The 23,060-nt window shown below is 45.6% G+C and overlaps 1 protein-coding gene across 4 annotated transcripts; it reads left to right on the top strand.

The window, feature by feature from the left end:
* Nucleotides 1–1,721: 1,721 nt before the first annotated feature.
* HNRNPC (heterogeneous nuclear ribonucleoprotein C) lies at nucleotides 1,722–21,988 on the top strand. Of its 4 annotated transcripts, none has more exons than XM_020809475.3 (9): nucleotides 1,722–1,883; nucleotides 6,460–6,485; nucleotides 12,048–12,326; nucleotides 15,206–15,281; nucleotides 15,820–15,867; nucleotides 17,287–17,447; nucleotides 19,987–20,088; nucleotides 21,333–21,490; nucleotides 21,593–21,988. In XM_020809475.3, the coding sequence occupies exons 3-9, from the start codon at nucleotides 12,086–12,088 to the stop codon at nucleotides 21,674–21,676; spliced, it is 870 nt and encodes a 289-aa protein (XP_020665134.1). In that variant the 5' UTR covers nucleotides 1,722–1,883; nucleotides 6,460–6,485; nucleotides 12,048–12,085; the 3' UTR covers nucleotides 21,677–21,988. The 4 variants fall into 4 exon arrangements, with proteins under 4 accessions (XP_020665134.1, XP_020665131.1, XP_078234414.1 ...); XM_020809472.3 differs by having other exon boundaries at nucleotides 15,206–15,320; XM_078378288.1 differs by having other exon boundaries at nucleotides 5,955–6,485; nucleotides 15,206–15,320.
* Nucleotides 21,989–23,060: the final 1,072 nt, after the last annotated feature.

Here is a 23,060-nt window from a genome sequence, read left to right as displayed (position 1 = left end):
AGTGATTGTACATGAAAAAGGCTGATGGGTTAGAGTACTCTCCTTCCTGCTTTGCCCCCAAAAGCATGATGAGCTCCAAGTACATACGTAGGCACTCCCTGATTCCCAGTCCAGCGCTTTCTTCTCTCCCCCCCCCATTGGCTTTTTGGTGTGCCCAAATTGTAGACGCATAACAATACCCAGGGCAAGCATAGCCACTCAGCCCTGGGACCCGCCAAGAAGAGGGGTGTCCAAGCTTTAAAATGGACTGATCACACGGTTTATTTTTTTTAAATCAAGTTTCTTTTTTGCTTCCCTTGAGTCTCGCCTCCATTACCATGTAGCTAGAACGAAATGGCTAATATTTTGTTGTTGCTTCTATGCGCTGTCAAGTGGCCTCTTAACTTTTTGGTGACCCTATGAAATGAGGAATCCCCATAATGTTCTGTCCCCAAACACAGGTTTTGGAAGCTCAAGCCCGTGACTTCGTTTAGGGAGTCAATCCATCTCACATCTGCTCTCTTTTCCTGCTGCCGTCCACGTTCCCTAGTGTTTTATTGTCTTTTCCAGCAATCTTATTCCTTTCCCCAGAATATTCCATTGCCAATATATTAGCAATATAGAATATTCCCCAGAGTATTCTGTGTTACTTGGCTTGCGGTGTAGATGTTTGTATTTTTAGTGGGGATTTTTTAGTGGGTGGGGAGTGTTTGGGTAATTTTATGTGTGTGCATGTGTCTGGTCTCTGGGTGTCTGTGAATTTCATTATATGGGTATACTGTGTATATACTTACAATGACAATAAATAAATAAATAAATAAATAAATAAATAAATAAATAAATAAATAAATAAATTTGCACCCCCCAGGACTACCATCCCACTTGATCTGGCTGGGATTCATTAACCCTCTGAAATGAATGGGGCATAATTGCATGCGTATTTTCCGACTCTGCACCCCTCTCCCGCCTTCTCTCATTACGTAACGCGTTGCTTCCAGAAAAGAGGGAAATAGGAGGCAATAAAGTTAATGCAGGAGAGCTAAAGCGAAGGGTCACTTTCAAACAAGCCAATCAAAATGTCGGGTCAAGCGTACGGCGACCGTGGATTGGCTGGAAGGCTTCTCTCCGCATTTCCTTCCCGCGGCTCCAATTGGGCCGAGGGGGGTTCGACGGACGCGATGGACCGTCCAATGACTACGCCAGGATGCGATTACGTCACTCTCTCCGTCCCATAGGAAATAAAGTCACGCCCCAAGGGGTCCGGTGGTACGTCAAGCTCGCTCTTAAAACCAACACCTCCTTGAGCTCTATTGGTTCCTTGCGTCCTTTAGTGATAGCCTATAAAAATGGAGGTAGGGATGAATGACAGGAGCAAAAGCCATTCACAAGTTACTATATGGAAAAAGGGTGGGGAAGCAGGAGCGACGGGCGGCACAAATCCCTGCAGCTGGTGGAAATGGCAGGTCGCTTGCCCAATCCATAAGCGAAAAATATTGAGGTCGCATAGAAGGACAGCTTCTCCAGCCTATGGGTTTTCGAGTCACGGTTTCTATCGCGGTACTCTCGCTAGGTCCCTTCCAATGATTGGTTTGTCGGCCCTTTGCCCCCTCATCCTCGGCGTGTCTTGATTGGCTGTGTCCTGGATTGACAGCAAGGCGGAACGAATGAACCGGCCTGGAGGATTAAGCCCCCATCCCCGAGCGAAGGTGACGTGACGTAAAAGGGAGGGGCGTGGCTCCGCTAGATCCGGGCTGCGCGACTCAGAGGCAGAGGGCGGCGGGGGCGCCATTTTGTGCTTGCTCTGTAGCGTGGATGAGGCGAGCGTCCCTGAGTGAAAGAGCGAAGGCTACCAATAGATAAAAGAAAGGAAAGCGTCGTCGTCGTGCTAGAGCTGAGGTCTCCCGGTGAGTTCGTTGCTTGGAGAATTAACACCTGAGGGAAAGCGAGGTGACGTTTCCCTGCTTTCCTCGCCGCCGGGAGGGGGAGGCTCATAATGGTCTCTCCCTTTCCACCCCCACCCCCGTCGCATTCGTATTTCCCTCCTCGGTCTTCTCGAATGCTGCGGTTTTCCCTGAGAACTCGACCCCCCCTTTTTAGGGCAAATGGTGCAGCCCGGCTCCCTCTGTCTCTCTCTCTTGTGGGAGAGACCATTGTGCGGGAAAGGGGGTGGGAAGGAATGGATAGGTCCTCGGCGTCGGGGAGGGGGAGAAAGGGAGCCTTGAGAACATGTGAGGGCTTCGGATGAGGGAGGAAGTGACATTTTCGTTTCCTTCCTGTGGAGAGCCCAGGGCGTTTACACGAGGCCTTGCCGTCTGATCCGGATTAGGGAGCCCAATGTAGGTTGTAATCCTAGGGCCTTTTAATTTTTTTGTGGGGGGGACTGGTTAATGAGCAAGCAGGAAGAAGAGAAGAGGGTGAGCCCTTTTGAGGACAAAATGCTTTGCAAGGGGCCAAGGTGTGATGCCAAAAAAAAAAAAAAAAAAACCACCACCCCAAAATCAATCAGAAATAATCCCGGCTCCGCATAGATTTTTGCATAATATTCCTCTTTGATGCAGCCGGGAAAGGGGAGGAAAAAAGCCCGCCGCCCTTTAAACCTTACTGCATTCCAGAGCAGAATTATAATTTAAATAAATAAAATACTTTAAATAAATAAATAATGTGGCCGTCACGACCGCCTGTAATGACACCTACTTCCAAGGAGGCGTAGAGAGGGTTGCAACGAGGTGGCCTGTTTTGCAAGCCTTTAAAGATGCTTCTGTGTTCCTCATTGCTTTTTTCCCCCTCCTCCCATAGTCGAAAGATAAGGCAGGAGATAGGCCACTTCATGGTCTCGTGTGACCTGTGATCCCATTGATATCTTGGCCAAAATCTTGTGGGTTAACTCAGTAAATTGTATTAGAGTAGCCCCATTGAAGCAGGGGATTTAGTGAGTGAATTCCGTAAGTCCCATTGGTGCAAAGAGGTCTGCTCTGTGACTTAAGGGTGCTAACTTTACATTCAGAGCAAGCTCATTTGAATCACTGAAATTTATGGAGGACCTCGCTCACCAAATCCCCACTGATTAAAGCAGCCCCATTCTGTTTGTTTGGTTTTTTGTTTATTTAATTACAGGCCACCTTTCTCCAGATAAGGGGGCCCAAGGCGGCTCACAATATTAAAAGAATAGAATTATACATAATGTTGTTGTTAAGTCATGTCCAACTCTTTGTGACCCCCATGGACCAGAGCACGCCGGACCCTCCTGCCTTCCACTGCCTCCTGGAGTTGGGTCAGATTCATGTTGGTCACTTCGATGACACTGTCCAACCATCTCGTCCTCTGACGTCCCCTTCTCCTCTTGCCTTCAAACTTTCCTTAAGCATTAACAAAAATTAAACTGTGTGCTAATTAAAATGTGATTAAATAATTAAAAGCAATTAAACATTTAAAACTATATTGTGAAAAGTCTGCCTGATCTCCTGGGGGAGACCATTCCTTAACTGGGAACTGCCATAGAGAAGGCCCTCCCTCGTGTCCCCATTTGTGCTGGCCATGGGTCAGTGAGGAGGGTCTCCTTGGATGATCCGAGAAGGCTCATATGGGGGAGATAGTCTTTCAGTGTGATTTAATACTCTAATCACCAGACTCTTGGCCAATGATATACAAGTCTTCAGTGGTCTCTTCATATTGGGCTGACTTTGCATCCTTAGCAGCATGCAAGCTTCAAATTTAATAGACAACCCTTGATGGGTTTGTTACCTGTTGAATAGAAAAGTTCCGGAATGTGGAATCTGCAGTTCTTCACTTGACAGCTAAACTTGATTCAGTGCCAATGTCGCTGCTCACCTAGCAAAATTAGTGTTTTGTTATTTCATTCTCAAGACTTAAATTCAGATTATATGAGTCCCAGCTTTGGGAGAGGATTTTGTAGTTCAAGAACATCTTTCAAGGTAGTTGATCTGCTACTAGGAAAGTCCACTGAGATCTATTGTGTGCCCATTCATTTTGTGGCGGAGGGGGATTTAAATCGTGATTTAATTTTTTTTTAAGGGTGGGTTTATTTATTAATGAATTAATTTAAAATATTTTTAAAATTTAAATCATGTAAATCAATGTGATTTTCAAAAAAAAAACATTTATTTTTATCCACCCTGCTTTCTGGGCATTCTGGTACACCTCTGAGAGTTTTCGGGGGTGGGTTATGATTAGTAATCATGTTACAGTTCTGGGAGTAATTTGCATTACAGTGGTTAGAGGTAAATAACTTTTTCACTGCTGCAGTGCTTGTTTTATTCTCAGGATCACTGAAATAGATCGGCGGGTAGGTGGGTGAGGGCTTCATTCATTCTTAGGCATGAACTCTACCTTGAAATGGCCAGAGAGAAATGAAAGCCTGCAAAATATAGAATTCTGCCTTTGTAAACAGGGTCAAGAATGACACTTTGACCATTTTAGGGTGTAAACTATGGAACTGGTGTGCCATGGCCCTTGAGGTGACCAGGTCTTGAATGTTGAGTAGCTTGTGGCACCAGTTTGTTAAAGGAACCTATAAAATTAGATGTTACTTAAAATGCCATCAGAGTAGCTGCATGGGTCTGTGGGGATGGGGACAGACACAGGTACCAAGGCACCTTGAAGGTGCTGCACCTTTATAGACTACATTATTTACTGAAGGAAAAGAATACCTTCCTTGCTATTCTCTAAGAGCTGCCCCAGAATTTGCCCCAGCCTGAACATATGAATGTAGGCTTAGGACCCTGTAGTTTGTCTGCCGGGTCACACTTGCTGGAATAATGTCTACCAACAGAGCGGATCAGCTTTTTCATTTATTCAGGCAAAATCCTGTGCAAAGGGATTTCCAGGATCCTTGATAGTGCCCTGTATATCTCCCCATTAATGTTGATAACGTCCCCCTCTTCATGTTCAAGAATTGTCTAAAGACATTAACAAAACCAAACTGCTTCTGTTTGATTGAGGATGGCATGAAAATGATTCGTGTCCTTCTTCTGTGGGACTATTTGCTGGGCTGGATTCCTTTCAAAGTGGTTTGCCTTCAGCATTTCTCCCTCCCACTGCCAGATTCCTACCCGTGCTGACCACTTGAAAGCTCTCCTGTATCCTTCCAGAGACAGTGTATCACTGTGGGGAGCAGGAATGTCCTAGTTAAGACTTTTCTCTCCTGCTTGAGTTGCATAAATAAGCACTGTGTATTAAGAAGCAGTCACCTTTTGGTGGTTAAGCCGTGGACAGGAAGGTAAATTAATAATAAGCAGAGTCAGAATCCAGGACTGTTCTCTTTGAAAATGTTCTGGACTTGAAAGACAATGTTTTCTTATTCTGAGACTTGAAAGCCACTCAGAGGTGTAGATTCATCATGAAGAAGGGTGATAAAGGAGAGGACAGGGCTGGAATATTGTGAAACGATGCTTTGTTGCTTCCAGAGCACTGCTTATGAGCCTTGCAGGAATTGCTTTCTCTCTTCCTACTTTTAGGAGAGGTAGCCGTCTTAATCTGTGCTAGTATGCCAGGCAAAAACGAAAGAAAAATAAAGAAGAGAAAAACATTGTGGTGCCTTAGTAGGAGGACTAAAGAGTAATAGCAGTTAGCCTTTAAGGTTCCACAATGTTGTCTTCTTTATTTTGCAGTCTTTTGTTTTTCCCTGTATATTCCTTCCTCCTTGTGCATTAGAGTCTGTGTAGTTTTCCTCTTCACCATTGTTGCTTCAGGGTGTCTGTGAGATACAGCTCAGCTCCCCCCTCCAGGAACTTGGGGGGTGCCTCTGAAGTGGTTCTCCAGACCCCTTCCTTAGCAACCAGTGACAGAGGGGGGAAAATCAGAGCTCGGAGCAGCATCTTTAGGGCAGAAGCCACGAGATTGGGGCAGCGAAGTTGGGCTGGGGGGGGAGCTGGCTTTCTCTACTGTCGGGGAATTGGGGAGAGGGGGGCAGTGTTTCTGGGATACCCTGACTCATCCTGTCCCTTCTCCTTTCACAGGGCAGCAAGGCGAAAAGCCCCAACCCTTCCTTCACTGGAGCTCAGCTTCGTGTTTTGTTTTTTAAAAAATATATATATTCCCTCCCCACCCCACCGCACGCATTTCCCCATCTCTTAGAGCAAGACTTTTATTTAAAATGATGCCTTTGTCGCCCAGCATTGCCTTGCCGCTCAAGCCAAAGCTGGATTGAAAAACAGATGTAATTTTGGAAAAAAAAATCACTTTTTTTCCCCCTGCAGCAGCTGGGTTAGAGGAGAAACATTTTAGCCTCACATGAGCTGGCCTCTCAGGCATTTTTAGAGTGAAATGGTGAACGGGCTTGGATTATTTCCTGCCAGCAGCTCTTCCCTGCCTGGTTCTGCAGTAACCATGGCTGGAATGAGTGTGTCAAAGGGGGAAAAGAGGACAGAAAAATGAAAGAGGAAAAAAAACATTACTGACTTTGACCTTTTTACACTTCCCGTTTTTCTAATCTGGGCTATTTTTATTTTTGTTTTTTTACAGTGAGATTTTTTTGATCTTCAGCTACAGTAAGTTATTCCATTTTTTTCATTTTTTCCTGCCTTTCCACTGATTTCCTTTTTATTGTTGTTGCTAGTTACTTATTGATATTATTGCTACTATGATGCTGGTGACTGTGACTTTAATGATGTGTTGCTGATGGTAGTGATTTAAAAAAAATGACTGCTGATTTTTAACCGGATGAAAATGGAGTTTTTCTGAGTGGTCCTAACTGACTTTGGGCTTTTAACCCCTTCGAAGGGGATGCAACAAGGTTTTTAAAACTCATTTTTTTAAAACAAAAAAAGTGGATTGATCGCCTTAACTCTTTTTTTTCCTTCCCTCCCTGATTGCCTGGCTACCAAGAACTGAACATGATTATTCTCCAGAACTTGTTTGAACAACTCAGGAAGTTCCTACACTTATTTTTATTTTTTTATTTTTTATTTTTAACATTTTATTTCTATGCAATTTTTCAACTGTTGCTGCAATGTATCTGTGGTGCTGATCACTCCCTAGCAGTGACAGCCTTTCCTTGGTCAGATTCCCCTCCCTTTACTCCCTCTCATGCCCTTCAGTTCCCGTCCTGGTCTTTTCCTTCACATCGTCCTTCCCTCACAAACACCATCATGGATGCCTGGTCTTGGAGTAGCAGAGTTAGCTACCAGCGGAGCCTCGCACGGAGCAGACACAAACCTATTTTGGCTGATGGTAAGGGGCTGAGGTGGTTTTATTCCAGCCTGCAACAGCTTCCATCTTTCTTAAAAGCCTCGGTGAAAAAGTATGTGGTGGTACCTCAAACATGTCGGAGTAGATTTGGGGGTGGATAAAGTTTTAATAGGCGTTTATACCTTTTGAGATGTGAGAGAAGAGGTCGCTTGGCAGGAAAAACAGAAGTCAGAAGGTCTGCCATTACAGACGTGGTAAGAAATATCTTTTTAGACTGCAGCTTCCAGAATCTCCAGCCTACACAGCCATTGTCTGGCTGTGGGATTCTGGGGACTGGCAATTACTGACTGGGAGATCCTCGGAGTGGTATTCCGAATGTAGGGCACTTGGCTGTTGATGCTGGACTCTACTGTGGCGCTGGCATGATCTCCACATTCGGGGCTTCTTCGATTAGCACGAACAAAACAGAACGTTAAACCACTCTCATTTCACTGTTGTATGTATATTTCTAATTTGGGAATCACTTCTAATTAGCAGATAATCATAATACAGCCTCTAAACTGTCAGAGTTTTTCCTAGGTAGAAAATACAGGGTTTAAGGAAGAAAACAGTGCTGGAATAGATTGGGTGCTGACCTTTTAAAATTGCATAATAAATGTTATGAAAGGTATTAATAACTGGTAAAGATTTCAGGGGACAGTGCTGGACCATCAACTCCTCCTTCTCAGGTGCTGCTTGAAGGATTGGTCCTCTGTCCTGAAAATTGGGTACTCCTTTTGAATGCAGGACATGACAAATTATGCACCACTTAATGCCTCACTGTTAGACCTGAGCAGGGAAAACATGATTCTGTGCAGGAATTCTAACAATCCTATATAGCTTGGGGTAATTTTCAGGTGAAACATACATAGGAAACATGCTGTCCTGTGCAGGAATTGCCATAATCATATCCAGCTTGACATTTCTTCCTGCATAAAGGGACCAAGAAACATCCAAGTTATTGCAAGATTTTTACATTTATCACAAATAGTCCTGAGCAGAGAAATCTCGCTATGATGGGAAGATAAGAGGTTGATTTCTCAGTTTCTCCCTCAACTGTGAGGCTGTGCAGTATGCCAGATCTTATTTTGAAAATGAAACATGGGCAGGCCGGATGGGAAACTAGGAGTCTTGTTAGGATTATGAAAGCATTCTGTCTGAATCATTGAAGGCCATCACTGCCAGTCAGAATTCACAGTGCTAAGTTACATGGACCTTTGGCCTGACGCATTGTAAGACAACTTTCTGTGTTTTTAAGACCATTGTTGGCCTAATAGCGGTATTGTTAAGAGTTCTGTGCAAGCTGAGCCCTCTAGAAATTGACAATCATTTCTGCTTCTCTCAGAATGAAGAGACATCTTGGGATGGGTTAGGGAGAGCAATGTTACTGTTTTCACCATAAGAAAACGGCTACATGATTCTTATTATTCAATCAAGAAGTGTACAAATGTCTATTTTCTTGTGGTAAAGACAATTCTTTTTGCCTGTTAAGGAAGTAGGTGACCAAGTTTGAGTATTAAGAGCCTTCACAGAGTGTTAAAGCCTCTGCTAGAATGTGGCACCTCTGATGCGCACACACATATACACATAGAGAAGTAGTCAACAAATGTATACTCACCTTGCTTCTGAGATGTTTGTTTGGACCCCTAAGTCCAGGGGGAGATGCAGAAAGCTCAAGAAGAGGGTGGGATCTGCTCTAGTTTTTAAGAAAGACATTAACAGAATGTTGGTACTTCTATTGCCTTCTTCCTCAGGGTTCAGTGAGAAGGATAGTACTGTCTTCTTCCCCCAAAAAAGCTCTCCATAGGGTTAAAAGGGTCTTGTTCTTTCTGCAGCCCCTACCCCCAAGATTTGCAGGAGACAGTACATGTGCCTCTAGCGTTGTCTGCAAAAGCATAACCTGTGGGATGGAAGATACCTCCCTATTCTTCTTTGACCTCTGCCAACAGAAGGGGTGGTTTTCTTCCCTTCAAGGTTAGCCATGTCTTGCTGCTGCCTCCTGCCAGACTGAAAGCAAAGAAACAAATGCTCTTCTCCCCCCTGCCCACCCCCCCCCCCCAGGACAGGGCTGAGAATGCCATGAGGGAGCTTTGATTTTTCACCTTTTGATTTAATATTTACAGAAAGGGCAGTGAAATTTGGCATAAGCCCCAGAGATGTTCAACTGCTCAATCTTTTGGGAAGAAGGGGGGGGGGAAGGCCTCATTGTCATGTGAGTTGAGCTTTTTGGTTTGAGCAGCTTGCTTTCTCTCGCCTTAAAAACAACAGCTAGAGAAAGCAACTATCCTTTTGTTTTACAGGGAAGAAAGGTAACCGTGGTCTGTCCCCTTCATTCAGTTAATTCTTTCCTTCCAGAAGATGGCAGCAAGTATCAGGAGTCAGCTTCCAAGAGAGAGTACTTCTTTGGAACATTTCTTATACGTACAGCTTTTGGTAAAAAATAGGTGCTCACCTGATGCAGGAGGACTGCTCAGTGGTAGAAAGGAGACAAGTGGCTTTATCAGCTCCTGCCTCCACAGAAAGAAAGCCCCAAGCTGTATTTTGTAGGTCCCTTTGCACTTGATAATTGGAATCGTCTTTGATAGAGGCTGAGGTTGGTGCTCTCCAAGTCCTGAGCCTGCACAACAAACAGTGTGGGAAAAGCGCAGCTTATGGGGCATCGGCCATTGCCGGCCAGCTGAACACTTGTGCACAGAAGCCTACCTCTTTTGCCAGTTAACCCTTTCTTTCAGGCCCTTGTTACTGTCTGCCCTGCCCCTCCATGTGTAGACAGCTCCTCATACATGTGTTCCGGAAATGTACAACCATAATCTTTTGCCAGGTCTTGACTAGCCTGCAGCTCTTCTTGTACAGTGTGAGCTTGCCATCTTGGTCTCATTCTTGCAACAGCCCTGAGACATTAGGTTAGATAACGTGCTTGAACTTCTGACAACTTCGGCATTGGAGTGCAGGTCTCCGATATTCAAACACAAGAGACTTGCTTCGTCACTTAGCCGTGGTCCTGATGCTGTGGGTTCCACTGGTCCAAGGGCTGAAGGGAGGTCTTACTGTATGACTAAGGTTGACTATTTATTTAGGATTCTGGGGAAATAGTGTTCTGTCTGGAAATCCTTCTGGGTGCTTTCTCATACTAGACCTTTCACAAACATGGCTAGGTCTCACTCTTTTTGGGATTCATACATCAAGGAAGTTCTAATACTGATAGTTCATTTTCAATGGTTCCTTCTTACATGGTTTTGAAACATGTTCCTTCCAATGATTCTGCATTCCAGCCAAGGATAAGTGCAGAAGCATGTGCAAAATGAGATTGTTGGTGTCATGTCAATTCATCTGCATCTGTCTGGTACTTTCCATGCTTTTTTTGGGGGGGGGGAGGGGGATTATAACTTCCATCATCTCCAGCCCACCAAACCAGCGGGTAGGACATTGGGAGCTGCATTTCAACACAGCTAGAAGACATCAGGTTGGGGAAGGCACATGTGAATGGTTGAAAGGAATGAGACTTGTTCTTTACCTTTGGTGAGACTAATGACTGGAAATGATGCCAGGGTCCTGTAGGGTCCTTTGGTCTCCCGTGTGGCCGTAGGGGTGTCCTTCAATGGGGACAGAGGTTAGAAGGTCTGCTCATGATCTCACTTTCTATAACTGCCAGAATGTATGTTTATTCTAATGGTGACAACCCACGGAATAGTTTCTTTAAAGTTCCTTTACTCATGGTCATTCAGAGTAAAGCGGTCTCCTTATTTATATATACCACCCTATAGCACTGAAAGCCCTCTCTGGGTGCTTTACAATTTTATTATGAAGGTTACTCATTTCACCCTCCCAGCAAGCTGGATACTCAATTTACCAACTTCAGAAGAATGGAAGGCAGAGTGAACCTTGAGCCTGTTACCTGGGATTGAGCCTGGGTTGGGAGCAGAGTATTGACTGCAGCACTACAATTTAACTACTGTGCCACGAAGGTCCGTTAAAGTACTTCATGTATAGGCATTTTGCAGCAGCGGCCCATAAACCTGAGGTTGCAGAAATCTTTATGGTAGTGGTTTCCTATATATGCAGGATGAGAGCAAAAGTCAGGTAGCTTTTGTCATTCATCAGTGTATGTCTCCATCCAGACTTGTCATTTTCTCCCAAAAGAAGGCTGCCCTGCAGTTGTGCCCTGAATCAGAGCACCCTTCAGTCAAAAGATAGCAGCAGCTTTCCTTGTATCTCATATTTGATCATTCATAGCAATTGATGATAGGTTGGTGGGAAAATTTCAATTCTCTCTCTCTTGTTGGTTGTTGGGGCTGTTTGGCTGTGTTCTGGAGGTTATTCTTCCTGACGATTCGCCAGTCTCTGGCCGTGGGATCAGCTTTGAAAAGGACAAAGAGCTGATCCCACAGCTACAGTTACTCAACTATCCCACACAGTACACCAGAACACAGACAGAGTTCTAGCTCCTGTCCTCTGAAGATGCGTGGGCACAGAGACTGGCAAAACGTTAGGAAGAATAACCTCCAGAACACGGCCAAACAGCCCGAAAAACCTACAACAACCATCAGATCCCGGCTGTGAAAGCTTTCGAGAATACATCTCCCTCTCTTCATTTTTGCCCATTGGGAACATTCTTTGTCTGGTAAGGGGAAAAAATCGAGAGAGAGAAAAGTTGATAGCTTTTCTGTAGAACTGGTGTGTCTTGGAAGATGGGTCAGAGCTTTGTCCGCATGGAGGCTCACATTAACCTGGGGAAAGATTTCTCGGCTGGCAGCACCAGAAAGTGTGTGTGTGCACGCAGGTTTGTGCACTCACGTCTGTTCCTTGCAAGTTGTGAGTGCTGAGGCTCCAACATCCTCTAAATGTTTTCCCTTCTCTGACTCCCCACCCCACCCCCCGCAAAGCCTGTACCAGGTCTCTGTTCCTGTGGCGTGCCTGAGCCATGGCCAGCAATGTCACCAACAAGACAGACCCCCGCTCCCTGAACTCGCGTGTCTTCATTGGAAACCTCAACACGCTCGTGGTGAAGAAGTCAGATGTGGAGGCCATCTTCTCCAAGTATGGCAAGATCGTCGGCTGCTCCGTGCACAAGGGCTTTGCCTTCGTGCAGTATGTGAACGAGCGCAACGCTCGGGCTGCTGTGGCAGGAGAGGATGGCCGGTTGATTGCAGGCCAGGTCCTTGGTGAGTGCTCTGTTTTGTTCCAGCTGTTCTTTTCTTTGGGCTTGGGTGACATTCTGCCTTGCCAGTCCCCCCCCCCCCGGAAAACCTATCTTGTTTCCCTGTTTTCTCCGTTTTTCCAAATCACCAACCTCTGCGCAGGCCAAGTTGAAAAGTTGTGTAAAGGAGTGAGGCATGAAACCCTTGAATTGGAGCAAATCTTGATGTCTTGCCAAGGGAAATGGGGACTGCAGGTCTCAAGTGGAGTGAAGGAGGAAGGTGCACATTAGCCTTAAATATTTGGGATTCCAAATATTGATCTCCTGATTCATTGGTAGATCCTGGTCTGCATGTGTGATGAGAGAGGCATTGTTCACCGAGAGCAGTCCTTTATGACGTTTTTTCTAGACTCCGTGGAGTTTGTATATGTGTGTGTGCGAGAGAGAGAAAGAGCCACTTGGTTGTCTTCACTGCTCTTGAGGGATATGAAGCTGGCAGCATGGATGGGTTGTTTTTGAGGGGGGCAAAGGCCTCCTAGAGTGGGTTTTTGAATCTGGGCCTCACATGTGACAATCCTGGCACTTTCCAGAGATCTCACCCTGTTACTCCCGTTGTCTCCCTTATGAACAGTTAGTTATGCCTGATTTCAACTGCTGGCCCATGGGATGAAAGGCCTGTCACCCAGCAGTCCCTCCTCCCAAATCTGCCTGGCAGCCTGAGTGCAGGAAGTTGAATGCTCTGCATTGCACCTTTGATTCAGATGGTAGATGTCTTTGCTCAGGAAAAGGGAAAGACGCGAGACAGGCGTCGATGTTTGTGGCTGGTCTCCCCTCATCCCTTTAACACACGAGCTTGATCTTTGCTTCACTGGGGAGAGTTGGGACAGCTTTGTTTTAAATCCACAGTTGCAAAACCCTAATTTCTCCAACCCCAAAAGATGTTCTGCAAGTACTACAGTGAATTTTTTTATTTCCCATGCACATTTTGCAGATGCACCCATTATTGCTAGTTGGAAAATAATGACTGGTCAGCAGGATGGGTGCATTTTAAGCAGGATGGATAAAAATGAATGAATGTTAAAAATCAGATTGATTTAAATTACAATTTAAATTATGATGTAAATAAAGATGTTTTGAAATTAGTGAAAATAATTTTTTTAAATTAATTTTTTTTTAAAATTACATTTATTTTTAAATCATTACAATCCATCATGTTACAAGTAATAAATACAAGGCTTAAAATAGTACAAGACTTAGGGTTTTAAAATATTAAATTATGGTTTAAATAGTGATTTAAATCAGTTTGATTTAAATCAGATCCATTTTCCTAGTCAGCTTCCCGTTAACTGCTTAAAAAAAATTAAATTATGGTTTAAATCAGTTTGATTTAAATCAGATCCATTTTCCTAGTCAGCTTTCTGTTACTGCTTTTGTAGTAGTTATGCATCACCTCTTCAAGGCCCAGTTTGTAGCGGGGTGGGAAATATCTCCTTTGCTTTAGAAAGTTTTCCTGCTGGGTCATTGAAGCAGACTTCCCTACTCTGATTGAGACTTGTGAATAGCCATTTATCATTTTGTTTCCATATAGAAGAGCATAACTTAGTTGATGAGGACAAATTCTTGCTGTTCCTTCTGATATTTCCTCCACCAACGGCTTTTAAAGTGCTGTGTCTGAGGGGGCAGCGGGCAAGAGATCCTTTTTTTTTTTTTTTTTAACAGATCAACCTTCATCCCCTGAGATGGTCAACCACAGCATGCCTCTTTGTAGTATGAGAGTAGATGATAGTAAAATGTTGAGTGCTCTTGTATCTGTGTGGCGAATTGAGGATTGGATCATTCTGGCACGAGGCTAGGACAGACCACTTGTAGTTGGCTTCCAGGATTCTTCACCAGCAAAATCAGTAGTGAGAAATGCTAGTAGTCCCAGGCTAGTTACATGTGGACGGTATCCAGAGCCTGGTCATTAATGGCTCTCCACGAACCTGAGAAGAAAGTTCTGCCCAATATGCCACTGAACCTTTGTCATAAGGCCTCTTTTCAACTTTTCTATACATTATTTGGGTGGAGTAGAAGGGATGAGTTTCAGATTTGCAGGTGAAACAGATCAGAGAGGAATAGCCAACACCAGGGCAGAATGACTTAAGACACAGTTAATCATAAGAGACTGTGCTAAAATCAACGGGCGGAGTAGAGAATTTCAGAAACTGAAATTACAGTTATTGGATGTCTGAAACCTGTAGATGTTTCAGTGGCTGAAATCCTGTTGGACTCAAGTTATGCTGCTTAAGCCTGATGATGTCACCAACAGTGATACTTTTTTTGAATGTAAACATTTCTCACTCCTCATGTTCACCACCAGGGAGCATGCCTGGCCGAAGTTTTCAAGCACTAGCTTGCAAGCTGAGTTATCTGTCAGCAGTCTGTTGTGGTTGCTTAGGCTGCATAACTGAATTGCAACTTTCACATCATGGGATTAAAACAATCACATCAGTCTGCCAGTGATGCTGTAGCTGCATCTTTGTAAATTAGGGTTTGGTCCAGACGACCTGCAGTATCCCTTCCTGCGCTTTTGAGTCAAATTGGGACACTGACCAGTGTGGCTGGAGGTCACACCAGATGAGGTGTTTGCCTCAGTAACAAATCTTGTCAGCGTTTGGTTCTATCCACACCTCACCTTGTGGTGTTCCCAATTCCTTCATAATGTATGGTCAGTGACGTGCATTTTGGAAGCGAAGGAATCTACTCATTTTTTCCATGAATAGACACGGGCCGGATACGAAGCTAGCTGTGGCTTGCCCCTGTCTCTTAGAACAGAGAGCCCAAAGGCATGTTAGCTCTCAGATATATGGAAATCTTGAGGAATGGCATGATGAAGACTTTCAAATGGACACGTCTGTCTTGCAGATATCAACCTGGCTGCTGAGCCGAAGTTGAACCGCGCCAAAGCCGGGGTGAAGAGGTCGGCCACAGAGATGTACGGGTCAGTAGCCGCACCACCTTCTCCGTCCCCTCTAGTCAGGTCGGGACCCTTATGTTTTCATTATTTTTAACTTCTGGCTTTTATTTTAATTTATTCATCCGGTTTGTGCCCTGCCGTGCGCGATGCTTCTGTTTGTCTTTCTGTCCAGCTGCATGCAAGGAGAGAGCTTGAGAGTATCGGTGTGTGTATGTGTTTGTGTGCCGCACGCCATGTGCATGCAGCTAGCCGTGTGAACAAGTGATGCTGTGACAGAGGAGCCCTTTTCTGTACTTTTGCTGACAAAATGTGCCATCCGTTGGGCCTGAAGGCCAAGCAGCAGATGGCTTTCAAGAGATGAATTCACATTTTGCCTTTGTTCTTTCACAGTAAATAATTGTGTTTAGCCATTGTTAATGCCAGATTGGGGGGCATGGCCTCCCAATGCTGATTGCTAAAGAGTTGTCTGTGAACTGTTAGCTGTCATCCTGAGCAAGTGAACTTATGTTGTGGACTGCCTGCCAGGGAGACCTGACCGTGGCTTCTGTACTTTGTCTTTCAGGTCGTCTTTTGACCTGGATTACGACTTCCAGCGGGACTACTATGACAGGTAGGTGGGTGACATTTTCCCAGCTGCATTGGTATCTTTGATTCCTTTCAGAGTTAAAGAAAAAGCCACTATACTTCTCCAAAAAATTAAGTGCCAATGCCTTGCTGACAAAATATTTCCGTGCCACTACGAGATGATGTTGGTTCAGTTTCTGGCATAGGCCTTTAAATGTTAAAATATTTAATTTTCATATAGTAACTAGTCCTGGGCCTTTAAGGCAGTGTCGGGAACCCTTGAAGGGTGGGCATGAGGAGTTGTGCATGCAGGGTGGTAGTGCTTAAATAGCGAAGGGAATTAACACATGATTGGGCAGGATATTCTCTTAGAAGAGTTGCTGCATCAGGAAGAATTTAAGGTGCTCGTGTCATTGGGTGAAAAGTAAGAGAGATCGTGAGGAGGGGATAAAGAGTCAGTGTGGGATGATAGTACAGCACTCTTTATTGACTTGCAGATGATCCCAGCTCTCCCAGTAGGGCTGGAAAAGATTCCTGCTGGAAATCCTGGGGAGACAGTGAAATGGCCTAGTGGTTTGGCTCACTCCCAATATCTCAAGGGCATTCCTTAAAGTTTTCAGCCCAGTCCTGTTGTCTTTAGCAGATTTTGCTGAGGGGCCTTTTTCAAGGTGTTTCTACCTACAAGACCTGCGCAGCCACCTGTTGCTTTCTCTAGAGTAAATTCAGGGATTAATTTATTACGTGTAAAAGAAGAGGGGGAAATGGCTATTGAGGTTCTGTGTGAACCAGAAAGTTGATTAACCTGCAGGAGACAGAAAAAAAATCTTCCAGGTGAATAGAAGGAGAGGGTGGCATACAGAGCAGAAGGCTTAGCCCAAGACACATTTCCTGCCTGAGGCATAGCAGTAAATACCTATGTACTACTTAGAACTGCAGAGCTGGAAGGGACCCTATGGGTCATCAAGTCCAGCCCTTGGCAAGGAGGCAGGGCAGGGCACAGAACTGAACTCCCAGCCTCTGGCTCTGTAGCCGGATACAGAAGCCACTGAGCTCCCCGCGAACTCACGGAGCCAGCTAGCCAGGTTTTTCAGCTGGGGCAGACGGTCTCAGAAGTCCTTGCCTCCCATCTTTCATAGTAAAAAGGCACCAACTTTAATTCTGTAGTGTTGTTTTTTGCCCAGCCCCAAGTTGCACAGTTGAGCTGGTTAGTTACGTACATTTATAGTTTTCTTTTCTCCAAAGAGCTCGTGGGGAGGGGGGAGGCAAACGCTGTTCTTTTCTTCCCCTTTTATTCTCACAACAACCTTTTGAGGTAGGCTGCAACAGAGAGGATTGGCCCAAGGTCGCTGAATCAGATTTGAACCGGAGTCTTTCTAGGCATTTGGCCATGGCACTGGCTCTCCACCTGCACACGCGAGGTGAAGAGCAAGGAGGCCCTTGGTGACAGGTCTTCTTGTGCTCTTAGGATGTACAGCTACCAGGCACGGGTGCCTCCGCCACCTCCCATTGCCAGGGCTGTGGTGCCCTCCAAGCGCCAGCGGGTCTCTGGCAACACCTCTCGCCGGGGCAAGAGCGGATTCAACTCGAAGAGCGGACAGCGGGGCGTGTCGTCCAAGTCAGGAAAGTGTATGTGTCCGACACAGCTTGCGGGCTGAGCTGCTTTTCCTCCCCATTAAAGCGTCTGGTCCGTATCTGTGGAAAAACCGAAGGGCCCTTTGGAAAGGGTCCGAAGGCTTTCTCTTGCGCCTCCCGGCTCCTCACTCACAGAGCTGGGTTCATGTTTTGCCATGTATCTCGTGGAGGAGATGTTGCCGTCTCCTTACAGGAAGGAGGCGGGGAAGACGATTAGACCTGTTCTGTTGATAGAACCAGAAATCAGTGAAGGAAATATATAGATTACGTTCTTCTCCTTGAGTAAAGGAATTATTTGCCCGAGACGATTGTTCTTCTATTAGGAGGAGGAAGAGCAAATGGAGATGGGTGTGAGCCAGTTTGTCAAGGCGGCAGCACACGTGCTTCTGTTCCCCTCCTCTGGCTCCATCAGCCCCTCTCCAGGCCCAGCGTGCTGGCTTCCTGCCCCTCTTCCACTGATCTTCCAGTCCCAGGAACAGCTCGGGCTTCTCTGGCCTCCCACTCAGAGAAGAGGGCGGGGCAGAGAAGTCTGTGCTCTTGCTCATGACCAGGAGATTAGCCAAGGAGGTATTTTAATTGTATTTTTATTGTTTTATCTTTTTATTGTATTTAAATTGTTATAAGCCACCCAGAGACCTTTGGGTAGTGTGGGCAGATAGAGAGAGAAAGAGAGAGAGCAAGCAAGCAAGCAAGCTGGGCTTGGTGAGTGGCTTGATCGGCTGAGGAGATAAGGGAGGGGAGCTGTAGCATCAGTGCTGCTTCCCTGACAAACTAGGATGAATTGGTTCAAGCTCAGAACGGCAACATTCAACCCATGCCCCCTTCTGTATTCTGTTCCTTTCCCCTTTGTTAAAAAGTATAGGTGGAGGAAGGCAGAGGCCCAACGCTTGAAATGTCCTACTTCAGGGGTGAATCTTTTGCTATTGCCTTGCGTTTGTATTAAATTTTGTCTTGCCATTTTTAATCCAAGGATAATGAACCAGTGCTCCCCAGAAATGTTGGACTACGACTCCCATCCATAATCTAGACCACTGGCTCGTTCTCCCTGGGCCAGGTGGAAGTTGTAGTCCAAAGCACCTGGAATATAACCCATGTTTCCATTAGTACTTCATTTTTTATTTCATTCCGTTTTGTTTTATTTAGTTTCTACCTTGTATGAAGAAAGGGACCTAAGGCAGTTTCCCAAGGATTTAAATGCACAAAAACGAAGTCACTGTGTACACAAAAAATGTGCATGATTAAAAAGCAGCTAAATTATTATAAAAGGTGCAAAAGCTATTCAACAAGATTAAATAGACACAACCACCTCTTAAATCTCTTCCTTTGTAATCATTTCCTTTTTGAAAGCCTGTTCAAAAAGAAAGGTCTTTGCTTCCTAGCAGCCAAAGAAGGGCCATGGAGGGGACCGGCCTGGTCTGGGGGGGGGGGGGTCAGTTCCACAGTTTGGGAGTATCCACCGAAGAGGTCTTCTCCTGTGCTCACAACCAGGTGTAGATGTGAGGGTAGTGGGTCCAAAGGAAATACTTCTTCCTAAGATCTTAACATCTGGGAAGACCAGTATAGAGCTAGAGGGTTCTTCAAATAGTATTGCTGTGTTGCTAAGATGTTGATGTTACAATACACATGGTCTTGGTGTTCTAGATCTGAGATACCGTATTTTTCGCACCATAAGACGCACTTTCCCCCCCACAAAACAGGAGGGTGGAAAGTCTGTGCGTCTTATGGAGTGAAGAAAACAGATTATATTTTCCTGTTTTCTTCTCCTAAAAATTGGTGCGTCTTATGGAAAGGTGCGTCTTATGGAGCGAAAAATACGGTACTTTGATCACGGTACTCTGTCTCACAGCTCCCATAATCCCAGATCATTGGCTGGAATGGCAGGAGAGTGCTTAGGGTTCCTGGGAGTTGGAAACAGCTTGAAAGGCTAGTTTCTCCACTCCTAATTTAACCCATTTCTAAGTTACATTTCTAAATTTCTTAAATTTCTAATTTAAGTTAGAAATGGTGGGAAGGAGGAGTTGTGGAGATCCCTTTCATTATACCGTTGAGATAACCATATACCATTAGGATTTAGCAATTGTAGCCAGTGTGTTTCATGTGTATAGCAAAACCCAGTATGTATATGGTGCCCCTCATTGAACCATGGGAAGACTGCCCACAGGGTAGAGGCAGGTGCCTTCCTTGCCTTTAGCAAAGGTGCCATAAAACAAATAAAATAAAACCAAACCCTCAGGCTTCTTCCTGAAGGAATTTCAAAGGAATTATCATTTAGAAAGGAATTTATGGGGAAAGAAAGTTCAAAGGAATACCAGATAGCTCATTTTATGACCTTTTGTGTGTTTCCTGTATAGCTGTGTACTGTCTTTGGCTCTGTGGACTCTCTTTCCACGCATGGCCGTCCTATCTGTGGCTGCTTTTGCTGGCCTGTGTGAATAAACCGCTCTCTTAAACTTCCAATACAGCTCATTACAAATTCTTAAAAGTTCTCCACGTAGGAGCCCATCCACTGATGTCCTCCCACTCTTGATTTCAGTGAAAGGAGATGATCTACAGACCATCAAGAAGGAACTGACCCAGATTAAGCAGAAAGTGGATTCCCTGCTGGAGAGCCTGGAGAAGATCGAGAAGGAGCAAAGTAAACAGTTGGCGGAGGGGGAAGGGGAGGGTCCTGACCACCTTTGGTGGGATAAACCCTGGAGAATTGGAGGTGAAGCTTTTCTCCAGGTTTCATCCTCCTTCATCTCTGTTTTAAAATGTTTCTTTTATCTGTGGAGGGGGAAAACATGATACCCCGTTGATTGACTGTTTTTAGCATGTAATATTTTGTGGGTTTTTTTTTTCTTCCCCTTCTTAATTTTTGCCCTGTCAGAAAAGCCACCAGAGGAGAGAATTTCTCCATGAAAGCTCTTCCATGCTGCTTTATGGCAGCAGCTGGCCCTGAGTGAGAAAGGCTGCCATGCTTGTAGCAGAGGGAAGCCCATGTACAGTGGTGCCCTGCATAGCGAGGTTAATCCGTTCCGGATTAACCCTCGCTATGCGGAATCGTCACTAAACGGGTAGGGAAAACATATTGAAACACATTAAACTTAGTTTAATGCGTTCCAATACCTTGCTTACTTACCCGTTCAGCGAGGATTCCCCTTGCCGGCAGCCATTTTCGCGCCCTCGCTAAGCGAGGGCAGGGCGTGAAAACGGCTGCCGGCAGCCATTTCCGGCCTTCCGGCGGCCATTTTGGAGCCGCCGAACAGCTGTTTGGCGGCTCCAAAATGGACGCCGCAATACCCAATCTTCGCAATGCGGGTTTTCCCCATTGCGAAGATTGGGTATGTTTCCGTATAGCGATCCCGAAAAAGGGATCGCTATACGGAAACATCGCTATACGGTGCACTCGCTAAGCGAGGCACCACTGTACTCAAAAATGGGTTTTGCTTCAACCCAAGGGCTAGCTCTAACTGAAAGCACAACCCATTGAATTCGTGGAGAGTATCCAAGTGATGGGGTACCAAGTTCTCCTTAATTTCAGTGGGCATACTTTATGTGAAGATTAATGGTTGGATTCAGGGCTCCTGTTTAAAGCTAGACTCTTCTCCAGGAACCTATAATAACTTCTTGGCACCTTGTTGCCAACTCTTGGTGCATACCTGGCCCATCATTGGTGAGGCGCTCAGAACCACTTCCCTTCCTATTTTTATAAATCCATTCTGCCTTGGGGCTTCCCGTTGGCAGCAAGCTGGTTTGGCAAGCCTGATGGAAGGACTCTTGAGCAGCTGAGAGGCCCCAGAGGAGGAGGAGGAGGAGGAGGATGATCTAGGCAGTGCTCCAGTCCCCTGGGAACCGTTCTGATCCTCTGCCGGCCCTCTCCTCTTTTCCTCTGCCCAGAACTGAAGAACGACAAATCCGAGGAGGAGCAGAGCACCAGCTCGGCCAAGAAAGAAGAGAGCAGCCTCAAGATGGAGTCCGAAGCGGGGGCCGACGACTCGGCTGAGGAAGGGGACCTCCTGGACGACGACGACAACGAAGACCGGGGAGACGACCAGGTACGAAGCTGGAGGCGGCAGAGAGCCAGGAGTGAGGAGGAGCGCAGCGCCTCTCCCTGTTTCCTAACTCGGCCCCTCTGCCTGTCCCCTTCTCTCTCTCAGCTGGAGTCCATCAAGGGCGACGACAAGGAGCCCGAAGAAGGCGAAGACGACAGAGACAGCGCCAACGGCGAAGATGACTCCTAAGGGGGGGTCGCCCAGCGACATGCACCTCTCCCCCTCCTCCTCCCCCCCACCGGCAAAACACGGCGTTCTTCAGAGATTGAGCCTCTCGCTTTCCCCCCTTGCTGGCTGCCGCCTCCTTTCTCCGTCCTGTGTGTTCATAATGACGTGGTGTCTTCTGTTGCGGCCCTTTTTCTCCCCTCCCTCCCTCCCTCCCTGCCTTCTCCTCCCAGTCCATTCTAGTAGTTCGGTTAAGCCCTCCTGTAATTCTCCTCTTTTAATTTTGATACCTCTTTATTGACTTAACAATTAAAAAAGGACGTATTGTTTTTAGAAGGCTTGTTCTGTCGTCTCTGGGTGGTGAGGGCCTGGCTTTGAAAAATGCTGTCATAACTGCCCTCATTTTCTTTCTGAAGATTAAACATGCCCGGGTTCTTTCACTCTGTCCTCACAGGGCTTGATTTCCAGCTCCTTGATAATTCTTTTTGCCCTATTTTGAACATGTTCCTGCTTGTCAGCCTCCATAAAGTGCAGTGTCCAGAAATAGACACAGTACTCAAGATGAGGCTTAACCAGTGCTGTACAGAGGGGAACTAGTGCTCTATGGGATTTGGAGACTATACTTCTGTTCATGCAGCCTTAAATAGCATTGGCCTTGTTTGCAGCCATATCACATCGTTGGTTGATATTCATGGGACCCTGGACATTTGAAGTTGTTTTAAATATTTATTTATTAGTCCCAAAGTGCAACCCAGTCCCATCCACTTCACATTTGCCTGAAGGGTGATGGCCTCTCATTTGGGAAAAGATGGCGCTAAAGGAGAAATTGAGCGCATCTACCTTTGTCATTTTCTTAATTCCAAGCTCCTTGTTACTACATCATACGCAGTATATACAACATAACATATCAAAGCCTTGCTTCTATCACAGAAACGTTGCCGGTTGTGGCTCAGGCATGTTTATGGGATAATATACATTTTTATTTAATTTAAACAAGCTTTTCTGGATGAGTGTGGGAGTTCAAGGGTGGTGGAAGTACAAATGCCTGTGGGGCGGGGAACTTTCTACACCATGTGCACACGCGCTACCAGCTGCATGGAGCAGTCAGCAGTCAAATAGAACCAAGAAAGGTTTGATAATCGAAGAGCTATCCTCTTGTTTCAGACACCAGGAAACAGCACATTGGTGCATGAGAGAAGTTGCCGATGAAAGGTGCTACTTAGTGAAGGATATAGTTCTTCCCCACCCAAAAGAAGTGCTGTCTAGGTATATGCACAGTCCATGGGCTTTGAGTTGGTTGGTCACATCATTTGTGTGCCAGGTAACACAAGACCCGATCAGAACTATTTGGTCTGATGACATAAAAGTCAGCTATTCTTTCAGGAGGTTGGACCACAAGGCTGATTCA

This window comes from Pogona vitticeps, chromosome 6 (assembly GCF_051106095.1).
Source record: "Pogona vitticeps strain Pit_001003342236 chromosome 6, PviZW2.1, whole genome shotgun sequence".
Lineage (NCBI taxonomy): Eukaryota > Metazoa > Chordata > Lepidosauria > Squamata > Agamidae > Pogona > Pogona vitticeps.
This window is presented reverse-complemented; position numbering and strand designations above follow the sequence as displayed.